The sequence below is a fragment of the Chenopodium album genome, chromosome 19 (assembly GCF_948465745.1).
Source record: "Chenopodium album chromosome 19, dcCheAlbu1.1, whole genome shotgun sequence".
NCBI lineage: Eukaryota > Viridiplantae > Streptophyta > Magnoliopsida > Caryophyllales > Amaranthaceae > Chenopodium > Chenopodium album.
The window spans coordinates 7,890,820-7,908,873 of NC_137852.1; the positions used below are offsets into that span (position 1 = coordinate 7,890,820).

The 18,054-nt window shown below is 32.8% G+C and overlaps 1 protein-coding gene across 1 annotated transcript; it reads left to right on the forward strand.

Moving 5' to 3' along the window:
* The first annotated feature begins 10,792 nt into the window (after positions 1 to 10,792).
* Positions 10,793 to 13,326, forward strand: LOC145595789 (uncharacterized). The gene is made up of 2 exons (XM_081652210.1): positions 10,793 to 11,465; positions 12,354 to 13,326. Exons 1-2 carry the CDS (start codon positions 10,854 to 10,856, stop codon positions 13,083 to 13,085), a joined length of 1,344 nt encoding a protein of 447 aa, XP_081508336.1. The 5' UTR covers positions 10,793 to 10,853; the 3' UTR covers positions 13,086 to 13,326.
* The last annotated feature ends 4,728 nt before the right edge of the window (positions 13,327 to 18,054 follow it).

Here is an 18,054-nt window from a genome sequence, read left to right on the forward strand (position 1 = left end):
ATTGATACTAAAACTTAAAGAAAACTATAATAAAATTAAATTAAAAGAAGTCAACTAAGACTTGCATAAAAACGAAATTGACGAACGAACGAACAAAACAAAGAAAATTTCTCGCTGAACGAAATCAAGGAAAAGAAAACTAAGCTAAAAATTATGAAAAATAATATCTACGCTCACCTCCTAATAACATACTACTACTCCTATTTATAAACACTTCACCGCCAAAACAAAACTAAGTGGGCCTAACAACGAGCCCATTATAATGAAGCGAAACTGACGGCTTGCAGCATAAACTCGCCCGATCGGGCCCGGTCAATTAATTGGCCCAACATCTCTAATTTTCTTTGTGATTGGGCTTCTTTTCCTTTGAACCCAAAATCCTTAGCTAGCTTGTTCATTACTTGATCCGAAATATTAAATTGGATCACCTCATAAATTGAGCCTTTATTCACCGAACTAAATTTCTTTAACTCGGTCTTGAGCTTTAAATATACGGTCATAAAATACGATCCGACTCTAATGTTTTTGTTGTGGCTCAATAAGCTCGGGAATTGTCATAATTCTTCAAATTCCTACAAAATAATATCCACTCTACAAAAACACTAGAAAACGTATATTAGTAATAAAAATAGCTCTGTAGAGCTCAAATAAGCACAACTATGACCATGGGACGGGGAATAAATATATATATAAAATAGACTCATCACTTCTTCATTAAATACAACATTTCTACTAATAATAACTTTGCCACTAGTTGGGTTATATAAACGATATGCTTTGGAATGATGAGAATAGCCAATAAAAATACATTTATCAGATTTTTTATCAAGTTTAGAATGAAGATTAACCAAAGCATATGCTACACAACCAAAGACTTTTAAGTGGCTTACCCGGGGCTTTCTGGATCTCCATGCTTCAAAAGGTGTTTGATTAAGAACAGCCCGGGTTGGAGAAATGTTGAGAAGATACAGCGCTGTTGCAACTGCTTCACCCCAAAATCTGTTTGAGAGCCCTTTTGCCTGCATCATACTTCTGGCCATTTCCACCACTGTACGATTTTTTCGCTCTGCGACTCCATTTTGCTCAGGTGAGTATGGAGCAGTGAGATCTCTATGTATGCCATGCTCATCACAGTACGCATTGAACTCATCAGACACGAATTCACCTCCCCTATCAGTTCGAAGAGTAATTATGCGCCTACCACTTTGATTCTCAACCAAGGCCTTGAATTTCTTAAAGCTCTCAAAGGCTTCAGATTTGAGCTTTAAGAAATATACCCAACTCATGCGTGTATAATCATCAGTAAATAATAGAAAATAGCGACTTCCACCTAATGACTCGGTTTTCATAGGCCCACAGAGATCTGTATGCACAAGTTCAAGACCAACAGAGCCTCTCCATGCTTTCCCAAGTGGAAAAGAGGTTTTACTATGCTTTCCATACACACATCCTTCACAAAAATTAAGCTCTCCAATTTTTGGAAGACCAACCACCATATCTTTCTGACTCAAAAGTCTTAACCCTCTTATATTCAAATGTCCATATCTTAAATGCCACAATTCAGACTCATTTTTTCCTTTGACAACTAATGCTTTAGATGACAGAACATTAGACACGTCAAGAGGGAACATTCTATTTTTAGTCATATGAACATTTGCAATATAATGACCAGATTTTTTATCAATCACAACACACACATCATCATCAAATTCAATCTTGTATCCACTACTCATCAATTGCCCTATACTTAACAAATTATGGGCTAAATTAGGCACAAACTGTACATCAGTGAGTAGTTTGATATCACCTTGTGTGGTTTTGATGCCAATTGTGCCTCTGCCATCAACATGCATCTGTTTATCATCTCCAAGTCTCACCATGCCTTTTTTTGACTCATCAAGATCTCTGAATAATTCCTTTGCCCCGGACATATGATTAGAGCAGCCACTGTCAAGGAACCATACATCATTGCATTTTTGAGTGCCCGCAGAAGGTGAGTGCGCCACAAACAACTTGCTCTCGTTATTGTCATCATCTGCCTTTTCTGTAAAGTTTGCTTGCCTGTGTTCAGCTTTCTGCTTTGACCAACATTCAGCCTCCTTGTGCCCATATTTTTTGCAATACCGGCATTCTCCAGAAAATTGGACTCGGCCTCTACCACGACCCGGACCAATATCACGACCTCTACCTCGGCCTCGGAAACCACCTCTGCCTCTTCCACGGTTTCCAGAATATTCCATCTTCCCTTTAGAGGAAGACTCACCCCTAGCCTGAAATGCATCATTGAAAAATCAAGTACCACCAAGCAGTCTCCGTTACATGTAGCTGTTGCAATGGGACATCTTGAGTTCGTACTTGAACTTTTACGTCGAGAGCCAAAACTAGAAGAGACACTTGATCAATCAAAAAGATCTTCACCATTACACATTGCCTCAGCAAAAGGGCACTTGAAGATAATTGAAGCCCTAATTGTTGCGAAACCTAATATGTGCTTTGCACACGATCAAGATGGAAGAACTCCTATTTTTATTGCTGCCGTGACCGGTCAAATTGAGGCACTTGAGCTGCTCCATCGGGCAAATCCTTATGCAACACAAGGCCGGACCAATGATGGTGAATCTATATTACATTTGTGCGTCAAACATAACCAACTGAGGGCTTTGCAGCGTTTGTTAGAGCTTGTAAATGATGATGGAAATCAATTGATCAACTTTAGGGACAATGATGGCAATACCATCTTACACCTTGAAATGATTGGTAAACATTTCGAGGTTAGATGAATTAATTTTTTCTTACTATCTCCGTTACATATTAGTTACAACTTTGAAATATTTTATGCCTAACAAATAATACCACAAAGTAACAACTAATATGTAATGGAGGTGATATATACCCAAACAAATTACCTAGGAGTATTAGCAATGTGTTTTGTGCCGAGATTTGATTAATTGGTGGGAAAAGGTCCTTTATATGCCTATTTTCTATATTATTTACTTCTCTTTTTTCACGTCTCTTACTTCTCAATAAACTTTTATCTTCATTATCTTTTTAATATAATCTATTTAATATTTCAAGAGTCAATTAAAGTCACCAAAAAACTATATGTGCAACAGTGCAAGTCAAAGTGTAACATTATAAAAATGCAAAGAGTAGTAATGATATATTTTTTAGCGTGTAAATGCTATTAAAAGTGTTTAGAGATTAAACTTATGCATATAAAAAATGTGCAATGAATAAATTGGCAAGGATATAATGTGATAAGTAAATGTGAGTTGCTTATATTATGTTCAAGTTTAAAGTAGACTTAAATATAAAGGAAAATTTGTCAATTACAAGTGGTAAAAATATCTAATATGTGGGTTACAACCATTTATTATTATTATTATTATTATTATTATTATTATTATTATTATTATCACTAATCACATTTGGGCTTAAATCATCAAGTTTAGATTTTGACTAGGTTAATCCTTTAATAGGTATTAGAGTTAACGTGATACAAATTTTACAAGCTTTAAATCTCATCCAACCCTTCCCTTTAGAGGAAGACTCACCCCTAGCCTGAAATGCTTTCTCTTCACTCTTAACATTGCCTTTTTTCATCCTACTTTCATGAGCTAAAAGAGAGCCCATTAATTCATCAAAGGTAAAATTGGATAAATCCTTTGATTCTTCAATTGCAGGAACAATATTATTCCATTCATCATTCAAACTCCTCAACACCTTACTCACAATTGTTTCATTGCTAATTTTTTCACCATACGATCTCATTTGACTTACAATTTCAGTCACTCTAGACAAGTAGTTTTGAACAGACTCCTTGTCTCCCATGGATAAATCAGAAAATTCACCACGTAGAGTTTGCAATCGTACCTTAATTACTCTCTGATCACCCAAGTACTCTTGCTTGAGTGTCTCCCATGCTTCATGTGCACTAGTGGCTGCTGTAATTCGGGGAAAGATGCTATCATCCAACGCCGATTGGATAAAGAACAACGCCTTAGCATCTTTCTTGCGGTTCTCCTTCAATTGTGCGTCTGGAACGGCCGGTGCCGGGTTTGGTTCGTCATACCCATTCTCCACTAAATCCCATAGCTCTTGGGATTTAAACATGGTCTTCATTTTAAGACTCCATAAATGATATTTTTCACCTTTGAATATAGGAATTAAAGGCTGAGAGGATGGATTTGTGCCATTTCCGGCCATTTTGTTCACTCAATTTTGTGGGTTTTGTGTTTCACTCACAACTCTCAATTTGGGGTTTTCTTTTGGTTTGTTTTCTCTCTCTAACTTTCCCTTTCTCCTTGCTGATGGATGAAAGGTGGATCGAACCTGGTTTCTAATTTTTTTGTAAGTTTCACTCGTGTACTTGCTGGTAGTACTTTTCACTTTTCCTAATTTTGACTTGTTGCTCTGATACCATGAAAATACAAGTCAACTGAATATGTTTAAGAAAGCAAAATGATTAAAGAGAGAAAACCAAAGAAAGCTGATTGTTCATGCCACTCAAAAACAAAATACAAGGCTTTAAATAAGAAATGAAAGTAACAAACTGCAAACTAAACTCCTACAAATTAGTGACCTGTACTTCCACTAATCGGCTATAATAACTTACCACTAAGTCACTAACAACAACTACATTATTTTAATCAAGATCCTAAGCCTACCAACTTTCCTAATAAATAGGAACTGATTTTGACCATTACTCAACAGATGGTAGAATTTTTAGCGCAATGCCAAGGATTAAACAAAAATGCTATGAACACAAACAAGATGACGGTTGTAGACATTCATAGAGAGCAAAATCGGAATAATATTAAAAATTGGAATGTTGAGCAATATTTGAAGCGTGCCAAGGCAAGACCAGCAAAAGAGGTACTAAAGCGCCTAGCGGATGGTACTTGGTTAGAGGAGCAACGAACGTCGTATATGGTGGTGGCATCCTAAACAGCAACCATGTCTTTTCAAGTTGGAGTTAATCCTCCCGGAGATGTTAGGCAAGATTCAAAAACAGTAATAAAAAAAGAGACAGGAGATAATTTTTACCACATTGCAGGTACCTCTATAATGTCATATTATAATAGTAAAGAATATAACAATTTATTAATCAGTAATACAATAGGACTAATATCATCTCTAAGTGTCATTCTTCTCCTTATAAGTGGCTTTCCATGTAAGCGATATTTCTTGTTGATTTTGAGGACAACTTTGTGGATCGCTGTGACTGCAACATCATTTACTTACTACCTCGCGGTTTATGCTCTCATATATGAGGGAAACCAAGGAGTTTGGACATCGTTGTCGTTTTATCTCATAGCTTGGCAAGGGCTGATGGGATCCATGCTCCTCGGACATGTTGTGCGATTCATACTAAAGTTGGTTGGTTGGCAACGGAGGCAGGCTCTTAAAATTTTTTGTAAGAGGTGTTTTGCAAGGATGACAAACACCAATATTACTGATAACACAAATTTGCGCAACCATGTATAATGGTTATTTAGTTTGTTGATACTTAGTTTCTTGCTAAACTTTCAGTTGTAATTTGTGTTTTTCTTACTAATGTATGTGCAATGGGGCGGCTGTCTTCTTGTACTGTTTAATGTTTCCTTGATTGTGGTATATTTGTTCATCAAATTTTGTAACAATTATCTTTGGGATTTGATGTTGATGATGAGCCGATGCACTCGTGTTGACAAGCTCATGAACAAGTTTGGTTAAATCTCGTTCGTTAGTAGGCAAATAAGGTTGAACAAAAATTTGAAGCTCATTTAATAAACAAGCTCGGCTTGAACCATTATCTGCTCAACTCATTCAAGTCTTATGATCGAAAAGCCATTAATCTTATCTTCTTATAAGTTTTTTCTTTTTTGTTTTTTTTTAGGAAAATTTGACAATTACCCCCTTTTGTTATGTCCATTTTAGCAATTACCACCTTCTATTTTTTTTTTTTTTGAAAATTACCACCTTTTATTTTCAAAAACATCAAAAGTTACCACCTTCTTGCCTCTCTACTACCACGTGACGTCATTTTGGGCTCATTATTTCCCTTTCCTCCCTATTTTCCTCACATTTCTCATTCCTAACTCGATTCTCATCCCCCCTTTCACTTCTTTTCCCCCAAACAATCAAAAACACTTCAATTCACTCCTCCAAATCAAAATTGACGAACAATTATTGGTGGTTTGGGGGAAAAAAGTGAAAGGGGAGATGAGAATCCAAATAGGAATGAGAAATGTGAGGGAAATAGGGAGGAAAGGGAAAGAATGGGCCCAAGATGACGTTACGTGGTAGTTGGGGGGCAAGAAGGTGGTAACTTTTGATGTTTTTAAAAATAGAAGGTGGTAATTTTCAAAAAAAAAAAATACAAGGTGGTAATTGCTAAAATGGACATAACAGAAGGTGGTAATTGTCAAATTTTCCTTTTTTTTTTATTAAAATCATATAAAGGTTTTAGATGTCATAGGTTGAAGATGATGTTGAAAATCATATAAAGGTTATTATAGGTTGAGGTTGAAATATTTATTATTTGAAAGATATTTTTATTCAATTTTATAATAAAAAAAAACAAGCGTTTGAACAAATTGTTTTATCCAAACAAGACTTGATGACTGGTTTTTTGAGGTGTCGAATTGGACGACTAGGATTAGACAAATGATACATTAACGGTTCAGATTCAATATCTACTTACCGTAGTCAACCATAGTCGACCGTAGTCGTCCGTAGTTGACGACTACGCTAGAATTTTTATTGTTAGAGGTTGCAGATGATGATGGAAATCAGTTGATAGATGGTTCGTACAGGCGCCTGTACGGTGAAACGTTCAGTCGCTTTGGAGGAAAGAACATGATATATAAAAGTAATGAACATATAGCTATAGTGAAAAGAACATATTATTAAAATGTAATGAACATATACCTAAAATGAAAATAACATACTTTCAATATGTAATGAACATATAGTAGAGTGAAAAGAACATTTTTGCACAAAAAAAAAAAAAAAAACCAAAAAAAAAAAAAAAATTAAAAAGAACATATGTTTATGTTCTTTGATTATTTGTATAATGTGTATTTATTTGTGACATAATACTCATTGCTTATTGTTAAATGTTCTTTGAATTTTATCTCCAAATTATGGTGGCTATATATAAATAATGTTCATTACGTAGTATTATCATGTTCTTTAGATTAAAAAAAACATAAAACTGGATCTTCTTTACAGAACAGCTATATGTTCTTTACAAAACAGTTGTATGTTCTTTACAAAACATATACATGTTCATTCCGCATTTTTTGTTTGTACCAAGCATGGTACTGACGACTGTACCTTAAAATTTTCAGATCAACTATACGGATGATAATGGCAATACTGTTTTACACCTTGCAGTGATTGGTAAACATTCAGAGGTTAGATGAATATGAATTTCTTCCAAACTCTAAATTTTTCTTAATATTTACATGTGTTTTTGGGATTTGATTATTAGTAGAAAAAAAAGTTATATGATGGAAGTATGCAAAAAGAAGATATAATTAGAAGGGTAGTTCAAAACTCAAATCGAATCAGATTGGGCTGAATATAGCTATTTAATCCACATATAAGGCCCTATTTACTACTTCACCATATTTTTACTGAACAGAAATTATTTTTGTTGAACTTAAATTATTTTTACTGAACTGAAATTAATGGACTACTATAACCATTGGCTTAAATTTTTGGTTGAGTTAGTTCTTTAACACTTTGTATTCACTTGATGGACTTGCAGATGGTCGAATTTTTAGCAATAAGGTGCCTAGGGCTAAACAAAAACAAAATGACTGCCGTTGATATCGTGACAGAGCAAAATCAAAAGAAATCAAAAAATTGGAATGTTAAGCAATATCTTAAGCGTGCCAAGGCAAGACCAGCAAATGAGGTACTGAAGCACCAAGCGGATAATAAATGGTTTGAAGAGCAAAGAACGTCGTTAATTGTGGTGGCGTCCTTGATAGCAACCATGGCTTTTGAAGTTGGAATTAATCCTCCTGGAGGAAAATAGCAAATGCTAAAGAGACCGAAGAACTTTATACTTTGTAGGTACCTCAATATGGTCATATGATAACAGTGGTGGTGATAATGAATATAGTAGATTATTAGTTAGCCGCAACACAATAGGGCTAATGTCATCCGTAAGTGTCATTCTTCTCCTTATAAGCGGCTTTACATGTAAGCGACATTTCTTGTTTATTTAGAGGATAACGTTGTGGATTTCTGTCACGGCAACAACATTTACCTATTACTTTGCTGTTGATCTTCTTACTTATGATGGAAACGAAGGAATTTGGAATTCTTTGGAATTTTATGTCCAAGCTTGGTTAGGGTTGATAGGAATCATGCTCTTTGGACATGTTGTGCGATTCATACTTAAGTTGATTGGTTGGGAAACGAGGCAGTCACTTAAAAACTTTTGTAAGAGGTCTTTTCCAAGGTTAACAAGCACTGCTGGTAACTCAAGTTCTAGTAACAATGTATAATAGTTGTCATTTATAAGTCTTCTCAATTAGTTCTAGTTTATGTATGCTTTATATGTATAATGTTTTCCTAGCAATTTCTTAATTAGTATCATGTTAAACTTTTACTTGTAATTATTTGTGTTTTTCTTACTTAGCCAAACTATAATGCAAATGGGCTGTTCAATTGCTTGTTTAATGTTTCCTTCATTCACCGGTGGATGTTATTTAAATATTGCAACAATTATCTTAAGGATCTTAAAGGTGAGCTCATTCCCTCGTAAATAGCTAATAAAGAACAAGTTTAATTTGATTAAAGCTCATTTATTGGTAAACTAACAAGGCTAAACAAAATATCTAGCTTATTTATTTATTTATTTATTTTTAAAAAAACCTTATCTATTCAGACTAAAAAAACAACTTGTTATGTTTTCTAATAATATAGTTGTAGGTAAAAAAAAAATAATAATAGCTGAATATGCGTCATTGAGTCTGGATGACTGGATCCACGCATCATCAATTGAGCGTGTCCTTTATTTTGAGGGAGACAAATTCTTCTCAAAAGAACGAAGCGACATTTTTACTTTTTTTTTTTTTTTTTTTTTTTTTAATGAATTAAAGAATGAGGCTTTTTATATAGATTGAAAATTCGATGGAAATCCCTTTAAAATTCAACAAGGGAAGTTATATTAGGGCTTAGGAAAGAGGTTTATCTTAAATGTGTCTATATATTTTTTTTTTTGAAACATCTTTAATGTATCTATTGATTTTAGTGTGTTTTAATCTGTTTATTCATTTTTTTAAAAATGGAAATATGGGGATATTATAATGGAATAAAGCAAAAGAACTTTGAGTGCCCATTTAAAGAGTGTAATGTATACGAGTGGTTTAATTCGAAAGTGCGTATAGCATTATGCTTGGACGAATCCAATTCATTGAGTGAGACTTAAGATTATTTTGATTTACCTACTTTCACTCACTTTGCTGATCGAATTTTCTTTAATCAACCTTAGCTTGTCATCGTTACGTTATCTTTTTGTGAATCACGTAGTGTTAGCGCCCTTCCACCCTTTTACTCACACTTCACATAAAAGAATAGGAGATGCTTGGCATAGTTGGCAAGTAGACCTGGCCGACCTGGTATTGGCCAGGTCGGGTGCGGATCGGGTTAAAGAAGGACATATTTTATATGGTCAATAGCGAGTTGATAATAGACAGACCAATAAACTAATAATTAAAATGAGTATAGAACAAGCAAATAATTAAGTATATATACGACAAATTTGATAATTTTTACGTAACAATTTTACATTATCTATTTTCTTAATTAGTCTATTAAATTCGGCAAATATTTTGGCCTTATATTAACCCTACTCAATAAAGATCTCGTCTATTAAGGGCCCTTTAACCTTCACTCTGTGTATTGTCATTTAGCTATCCTATCCAATAATCAAGTCCATTTACAAAATTACAAGTAGTCAAGCAATCACTCATTCACATCATTGCAACATTTAACTAATAAGCCCTCACAACTTATTAATTAGTTGTCAAAACGATACTTCCATCACGTTTGTCGATGCAAATATTCAATAGAAATATCCTTAATTATACTATTACTACCTCTATTTCTTTATTACATTATTTGCAACAAAGGAGTATTATTAGTAAGACATAAAATATTCTTTTGTTTCAAATAATAAGAAACAGAGGTAGTATGAATATCATTCCTATCATATGCTTCGGATATCCAATATTAATTAAAATTGACTGTGATAATTACATTTTAAATTTCACTAATGTTATCGTTTTTTTATTGTTAAGTTGTACAATATATTTTTAAAAAATAAAAGAAAATACTTTAAGAATATTATAATAAGTTTTAAAAGCATGATTAGTTTCATACGGACATTTTAAAAATTTTATAATTCAATATTTCATATATATCACTATTTTAGCCTTTATACTTCGGATATGATGGCCTCGGATATTCGAAAGTTTGAAAATCACTATCCAAATCTGCATCCGATATCCACTTTTTCGCATTGCATATCCAATCCGAAATGAAAGCTCGGGTCAAATATCCAAAAATTTGGATCAGTTGCGATTGAATTCTTGAATTTTAGATTCTCGGATAGTTTTGATCAGGTCGCAAGTCTAATAATATTCTTCTAGTGACAAAGTTTCTCATTCTTTTCTTAACTAGCTTAGCTTAATAAATTGATTATTACCTTTATCCTTTTTGTATTGATATAATATATCACACTCTTTCCAAAAACCCAATTTCTAAAGTGCTATTTTTAGAAAGCCTACAAAATGTACAAGTATTCATTCTAAGCCAATTTGTTTCTAACTTCATAAACCACACAATTCATAATGGAAAAACATCATGAAATAAGCCAATCTTATGCTACAACATTATATGAAGCCGCACTTAAGGGAAATATAACTTCCTTAAGCGAGTTGCTAAAAAATGATGAATTTATTCTCGATCGATGCATCATTGAAAAATCATGTATCTTTATGCAATCTCCGTTACATGTAGCTGTTAAAAAAGGGCACTTTGATTTCGTTAATGAAATTCTAAGGCTAAAGCCGGAACTGGCGGAGGTGGTTGATCAACTAAAAAGATCAACACCACTACACATTGCAGCTGCAACAAAAGGGTCGTTAGAAATTGTCAAGAAGTTGCTCGAAGCGAGACCAAACATGTGTTTCGTGCACGATCAAGATGGAATGACGCCCCTTCATGTCGCGGCAGTAAATGGGAACACTGATGTGCTTAAAGAGTTTCTCCGGATGAAGCGTCAGGCTGCTTTAGAACGAACTACGAGAGGTGAAACTATTTTACATTTGTGCGTAAAAAATTGTCAGATAGAAACATTGAAAGAATTGGTTGAAATTACGTATGATCTTGAGTTACTTAACTCCCAGGATAGTGATGGCAATACTGTCTTGCACCTTGCTGTGGCTTACAAAGAACTCGAGGTATGCCCTGTGCTATGTCCTACGTTACATTTTTCATTATAATATCCAATACAAATCTTTGATCATTAACATCTTTAACTTTGTATATATAATCCCTACCTTATAAAAAGTAGAAACATACTCTTATGAATAGTGTAATGTCAATTATACCCTTCAAAATGTGTATTTACATACATACCCTCATTAATATGTAGATGCTATTTTAATGAATAGTGTTTAGACAACTATATCCTCTAAAATATTTATGTACTTTTATGCTTTCATAAATGTTAGTTGTCTTGAACATTTATACCACCTAAATATAGTTGATTACATATTTTCTCTTATTGTTTTTTTTAAGGAAAAATTTCTCTTATTATTAATTTAACTAATTTTGTGATTTAAAAGCCAAACCAAAAAAACCTTCAAGATATGGCTAGCTACATCGCGCGCGTTAGCTGCCCTAGTAATTATAAAAAGTTGGTATTTTAAAATGATGTACATATTAAAACAAATCAAACAAGTTCATAAATATTAATGAGCATGTTATTAAATATAATATCAATCAACAGGAATGGTACACACATGCATTATCACAAAAGGTGGAGCCAAGGATTTGGGTTGTTTACAATGGCCCTATTTCCTCAGTTTCTAAATAATTGCATTAATATTGAGTACTCCATATTTTTTTTTTTTACATTTGCTTTTTTTTTATACCAATACCAATTAATGTTAAGTGAACCCTTCTTTTTTCTTTAAGTTTTTCTTTTTTCTTCTTATTTTGGAAAAAAGTGAACCCTTCTTACATACATATATTTATACGAACTTACGAAGTATATTTTTGTCGAGTTCTAGTATACATATTTGCATGCCTTTTCTCAATTTTGTATTTGGTGACAATGCGTGCAGATGGTAGAATTTTTACTAGGGAAAGGGGACAAGATAGATAAAAATGCTATGAACAATAAACACAAAACAGTAAAGGATATTTTCGAGCTAACTAAAATTAGCGAGGATTCCAAGGATGAACAGATCGAGAAATTACTTAAAGCGAAACATGCATTACGAGCTAAAAAGGTGTTGAAACGCAGCGAGGACGAAAAATGGTTGGAGGAGCAAAACACAGCTCTAATGGTTGTGGCATCTTGTATTGCAACCTTGTCGTTCCAAGTCGGAATTAATCCACCCGGAGGCGTTTGGCAAGATGATAATAAGGGTCACGAGGCAGGCACATCGATAATGTCTTACGATAAAGGTAAAGATTCGTACAATATTGTACAAGTTAGCAACACAATTGGACTGATGTCATCGCTAAGTGTCATCCTTCTCCTTATTAGCGGCCTTCCTTGCAAGCGATACTTTGTGTTCATTCTGAGGGTTACATTGTGGATTGCTGTAACCGCGAGTGCAACAACTTACTTGTACACGATAGGGTTTCTCACAAATGATATTTTCGACAAAACAGGCTTACTCGAAGATGCTTTAGACTATTCGGTTGAAATTTGGCTATGGTTAATGCTAATTATACTATTTGGACATGGGTTGCGCTTAGTTTGGAAGGCAATTGGTTATAAAAATAGGAGGAAGATTAGAAGAGTTCTGGAAAAAGCGCAAAGGTCGCGGTACTGTCCAAAATATTGATATTGTGTAGATTATGGATTATGGTTTCAAAAAAAATAAATTAATTACTACAATACCTAGCTTGTGTATTTCCCATTGACAATAAAATGTACTTTTTCATGTTATCATCTTGTTATTTACGAGTATTATGTAAGTACCATCCTGTTTATAAAAATTTGCGGGTTTAGTATCGTATGAATTGTATATAAAATTGTATAAAATCACAAGAATTTTAGTATTGTGATTGTAACTTAGTCTTGCATGTTGCTAGCCACACGGTTTGACCGCATTGGTTTATAAGAGTAATATTCATTTATATGTATGAGTAATTGTATTTTTTTATAAGAGTAACTCAATGTTGTATATAGAAGTAACACAAATTTATTATACGAGTAAAATCAAGTAGTTTAGAAATAAGTAATCTCATTTGTTCATTTGAGTAACCCCTATTCTTTTGTTTTTTAAAAAATGAAAGAATAATTCCACTTATTTAAGAAAGTAACTGCTTTTTATCATTTAAGTAACCTACATACATTAAGGTATCCCCAATTACTAATCACCGTGACCCCCTATTACTTAATTGATTAACTTATATGTGATTACGTGAAATGGCCACACCATGTGGCTAACCACGTATAAGAATAAAAGATAACTACTCAACATGCATACTCAACATGCATTTTCCAACATTGATTTATTTTTTTAAACTATCGTGCCTTTTTATTTATTTTATTTGTTTGAAAGCTTTTTATTTGTTTAAATTCTCTTAACCTTCGGTTTCGAAAAACTCAAACACATCATCAATCTTCCATTTTCTTACACTAACTCCTTTTTATTATTTTATTCACAATTGTTAAGGAAAAATATAGAAATGCAAAAAAAAAAAAAAAAAAAAAATTCAACAAATATAGAAATGAAAATTTAAAGAAACGTTAAGTGCATACCTTTTTTTTTTTTTTTTTTTTTTTTTTTTTTTTTTTTTTTTTTTTTTAATGAATGTAAAGTGTATACTTATATGATTAATTTTTTGCATCATATGAGATTACTTATATCAATCTATGAATAATACAATAGTTAATGGTATGAATAGTGCAATAGTTAAAATTTTGTTATATAATTTGTAATTTTTCCAATTTTCTTAGGGTTGCTATTTTTAATGGTATTATTATGAAACTCGTGAGTTGTGGGCTTTTGGTCTTTGGGCCTTAGGCTGCCGTTCTAGTTGTCTTGCCCCAAATCGAGTATACGACACTAGAATAGTATCAATTTAGATTTTAGATAGTAGTGTAACTTATACAAAGTATTTCAAAAGGTGACGAAGTAATGCTTACATCATATGCATGACAAGTTACGAATCCAATCCATTGAGTGAGATTTTGTCCACTTTCACTCACTTTAGTAATCGAATTTTCTTTAATCGCTCTTAGCTTGACTTCGTTACATCATCTTTTTGCCGCGTATCACATGGTCGGTATCATACAAATTTACTCAATTCACGTACAAGCATAGGAGATGCTTGTCAAAATGGCAAGTAATCAAATAATCATTATTCAATGTGCCCTATACATCAGCTAAGTTGTCAAGATGATATGCCCGTATTATGTTATCACAAATTTTTCATTAGGACGGAAGTTTAATAAGTTGTTGTAAGACGGGTTAAAGTTTGTACTCCGTATAAAAATATTTAAAATTATTATTACCCTTATATACTATAAAAGTAAATATTTTTTAATATAAAATTTACACACAAAAATTAGTTATAATGAGTTAGATAAATCATAATAGCCTTTATATCATAAATCCATTTACAATTACACATTTTATATAATTAAACTTATTATAAATTAGACCGTCTTACAATAAAATTAATGTAAACTCGACTTATACAAGAGTCATTGTTATATTATGTACAATACCAATTTGTCGCTGAAGTATCCTTTTATGTAAAAAAATTTAATGGTCTAATGCATATTTTAAAACGCCTATTTGGCTAATATATAGGCTCTTTCATAATAATCTTTTTCTAATAAGAACTAAATATATTTTGGTAAATTTATTTGTATGCAGTATTAATATTTTATACAAATAATTTTTAATTTTTTATAATTAATTGTAGTGTAAATTTTAGAATAATTATTGAAAATTACATTGCAAGGCACTAACCTAGTTAACTCATATTGTTAGTCATAGAACTACATTCACTATACTACCGTGATTTTAATTAGGAAAATTTGTTAGAATAGTCCTATTAAATGGTCCACATTGTGACAAAGGTCCTTTTGTAAAAACGTGTCAACAAAGATGGTTTTATCCCACTTAGCTTGTGAAGAGGGTTCTTTGAACCTTATTCCGGCCATCGACTTTGTTTTAAGGCAAATAATCCGTACACTGTCTTACAAAGTTAGATTTAATAGTGCCAGCATATAATCCTTACACTGTCTTACAAAGTTTCTCATTCTTTCCTTCACTAGCTTAGTAAATTGGCTGTTACCTTTATCCATTTTGAATTGATATATTATATCCACTACTACAAAAAGCGTGTTTTTTAGACGCTTTTAAGGCATATTTTCGACGCTAAAAAGCGTCGAAAAATTATTTCTCGACGCTGCAAAAAAGCGTCGCAAATCCATGAGTCGAAAATTTTTCAGAGACACAAAAAAGCGTCGAGAATCTCGACGCTTTTTAATGTCCAAACTAATATACGAAGCGTCGAAAATTACGTATTTCGCGCATTATCCCAAATGTATGTAGTTTTTTAGCGACGCTTTTTCCTGTCCACATAATCAAATTTAGTGACACTTTTTGTTGTCTTGCGTTTATTCGTGTCAGCCTATGGTATGGCGGGAAAGTCTTTGAAATTTGAAAATATGCAATTATGTAGACATTAAAAAGCGTCTAGATTTATGTTTTAAGTTTTTTATTTCTTTTATCAATTTATCATCATACATACATTATAATTATTTAAATTTATCATAAATTAAATTAATTAATAACATTAAAATAAAAATAAACAAAAATTCTATATAACTAGATTAAAAGAAACAATAATTAATCAACAATAAAAAGAGTAAGTCGTAGTTAGTTAATTACCAAATTTAGAAAAGAAAACATCAAGACAGTACAATTAAAAAAAAAACGGTCGCATATTAAATAGTATGTAGCTTGTCCCTAAATAAATACATCACTAATATAAGACTAAACCAAAATAGATAGATGATGGCCACATTGATCGATATAGTCGCTTGTTGATGCTCAAGTGTCCCGGCCTATTCTTTTGTTGCACCTAAATTGCCTTTTCCAATCTTCAAAAAAAAAAATTACAAAGTATAAATTAGTCTAAATAATTTTTTACCAGAGCAACCACCATTACACATATGAATAACTTGATCACAATCAGTTCATACTTCATATAGATATATGTACATCAGCTTTGTTTGAATTCATCTCACATTCATTTTACTTGTCTTATTTATTCATCCATCTTTTATGAGAAATTTTGTATCTTTTTTTTTTTGTAAAAATTAGAGCAAGTAAAATGGGGGAGGTAACAACTCTAACAACAAAGACAATTTTATCCCCAAACACATTATGCAAAATCATACATACATGTCATCATATGGCAGGAAACTTTTTCCAAGGTATAAACAACTATGCCAGGAAACTTTTTCCAAGGTATAAACAACTAGCAATGGTCTCGCGCTTGTACGCTCAAGGTCACAATCGTGATCAACTATTCAACTATGTGAACTTTCTGGCACATTCCATATGTTTTAAAATAAAATAATATTAAACCAGAGAGGCTAGAACTCTAGAGTAAAAGGAAATGGTTAGAATGAAAGATGTAGGAAAAAATTTTGAGATGAACCTAAAGTCGGGGTAAATTGATACAACAGATACAATTAGATTGAGATTTGAAATCTGATCAGATTACATCTTACACCACTTTAGAAAAAAGAGCACTGGAACAAATAAGTAAAGTTACTGCACGCTGAGAGCTTAAGGTAACAAACTAAAGACAGAACCGTGCAACGGTACAATGTTCCCATTATACAATCAATTGCATGGGACCCTTTTTCAGTTAAATAAAAATAGAGGATGTAAAATACTTATATGGAATTTTTTTGAAATAGCCCCTTTACAAGCCTCTCAGCAATGTTTTCTCTTTCCATAAAAAAACAGCAATAGTTTCTGGTGTGATAATGTGATACTATAGTCTCCAAAGAAACAGTCCCCAAGGGAAGACAGCTCAGAGTAGTTCCTAACTTCTTGCTACCCCAACAGCAAAAGGCAGACAAGTAGTATAAAAGCAGCAGGGGAGCAGGACAAGCAGTAGTAGGGGAGCAGGGCACACACACACACACACATCACAAGCAAGCATTCACACAAGCTCTAAATGTCAATCATGTATGCCTTAGATCTGAAACGATTTATTAAAATAAAAAAGGAAATCGGAAAAACCAGGGTTTGCATTCTCCTGGGGCAGATTTGAGAGTTTTCAAATAATACGTTGCATTGGAAGGTTGTTTGGTTAATGAGACTATGCCTGAACATCAGAACTTGTGTTCTGGGGCAGGGGAGTAGGACAGCAAGCAGCAGGGGAGCTGGACCAACCTAAAGAGAAAAAACAACCATTAACTATGCAAAAACAAAATTCTCTAAATAAGATGATGCTCAATGTCACATTTCCCTATAAAAATCAAATAGCAAGGCAGCAGGACCAACCTAAAAGCCCAGTAAAGGCAAGGGGATCAACTGGAAAGGCATATCTTAATATGGGAAAAACAGAAGGTTTGAAGAAAAAATCTAAGAGGCTGCATCATGTTGATTATGCATACAAATGAACTTGAGTGCTACAAAACTTTTTAAAAAAATAAGTCATTTAACTAACAATAATAGTCTAACAGATGTTTTTACGGCTACTTAAGATTGTGTAGCTATTTTTTTACACCAATACTCTAGAATTCAGTAACTTTAAAGGGAAATATAAAAT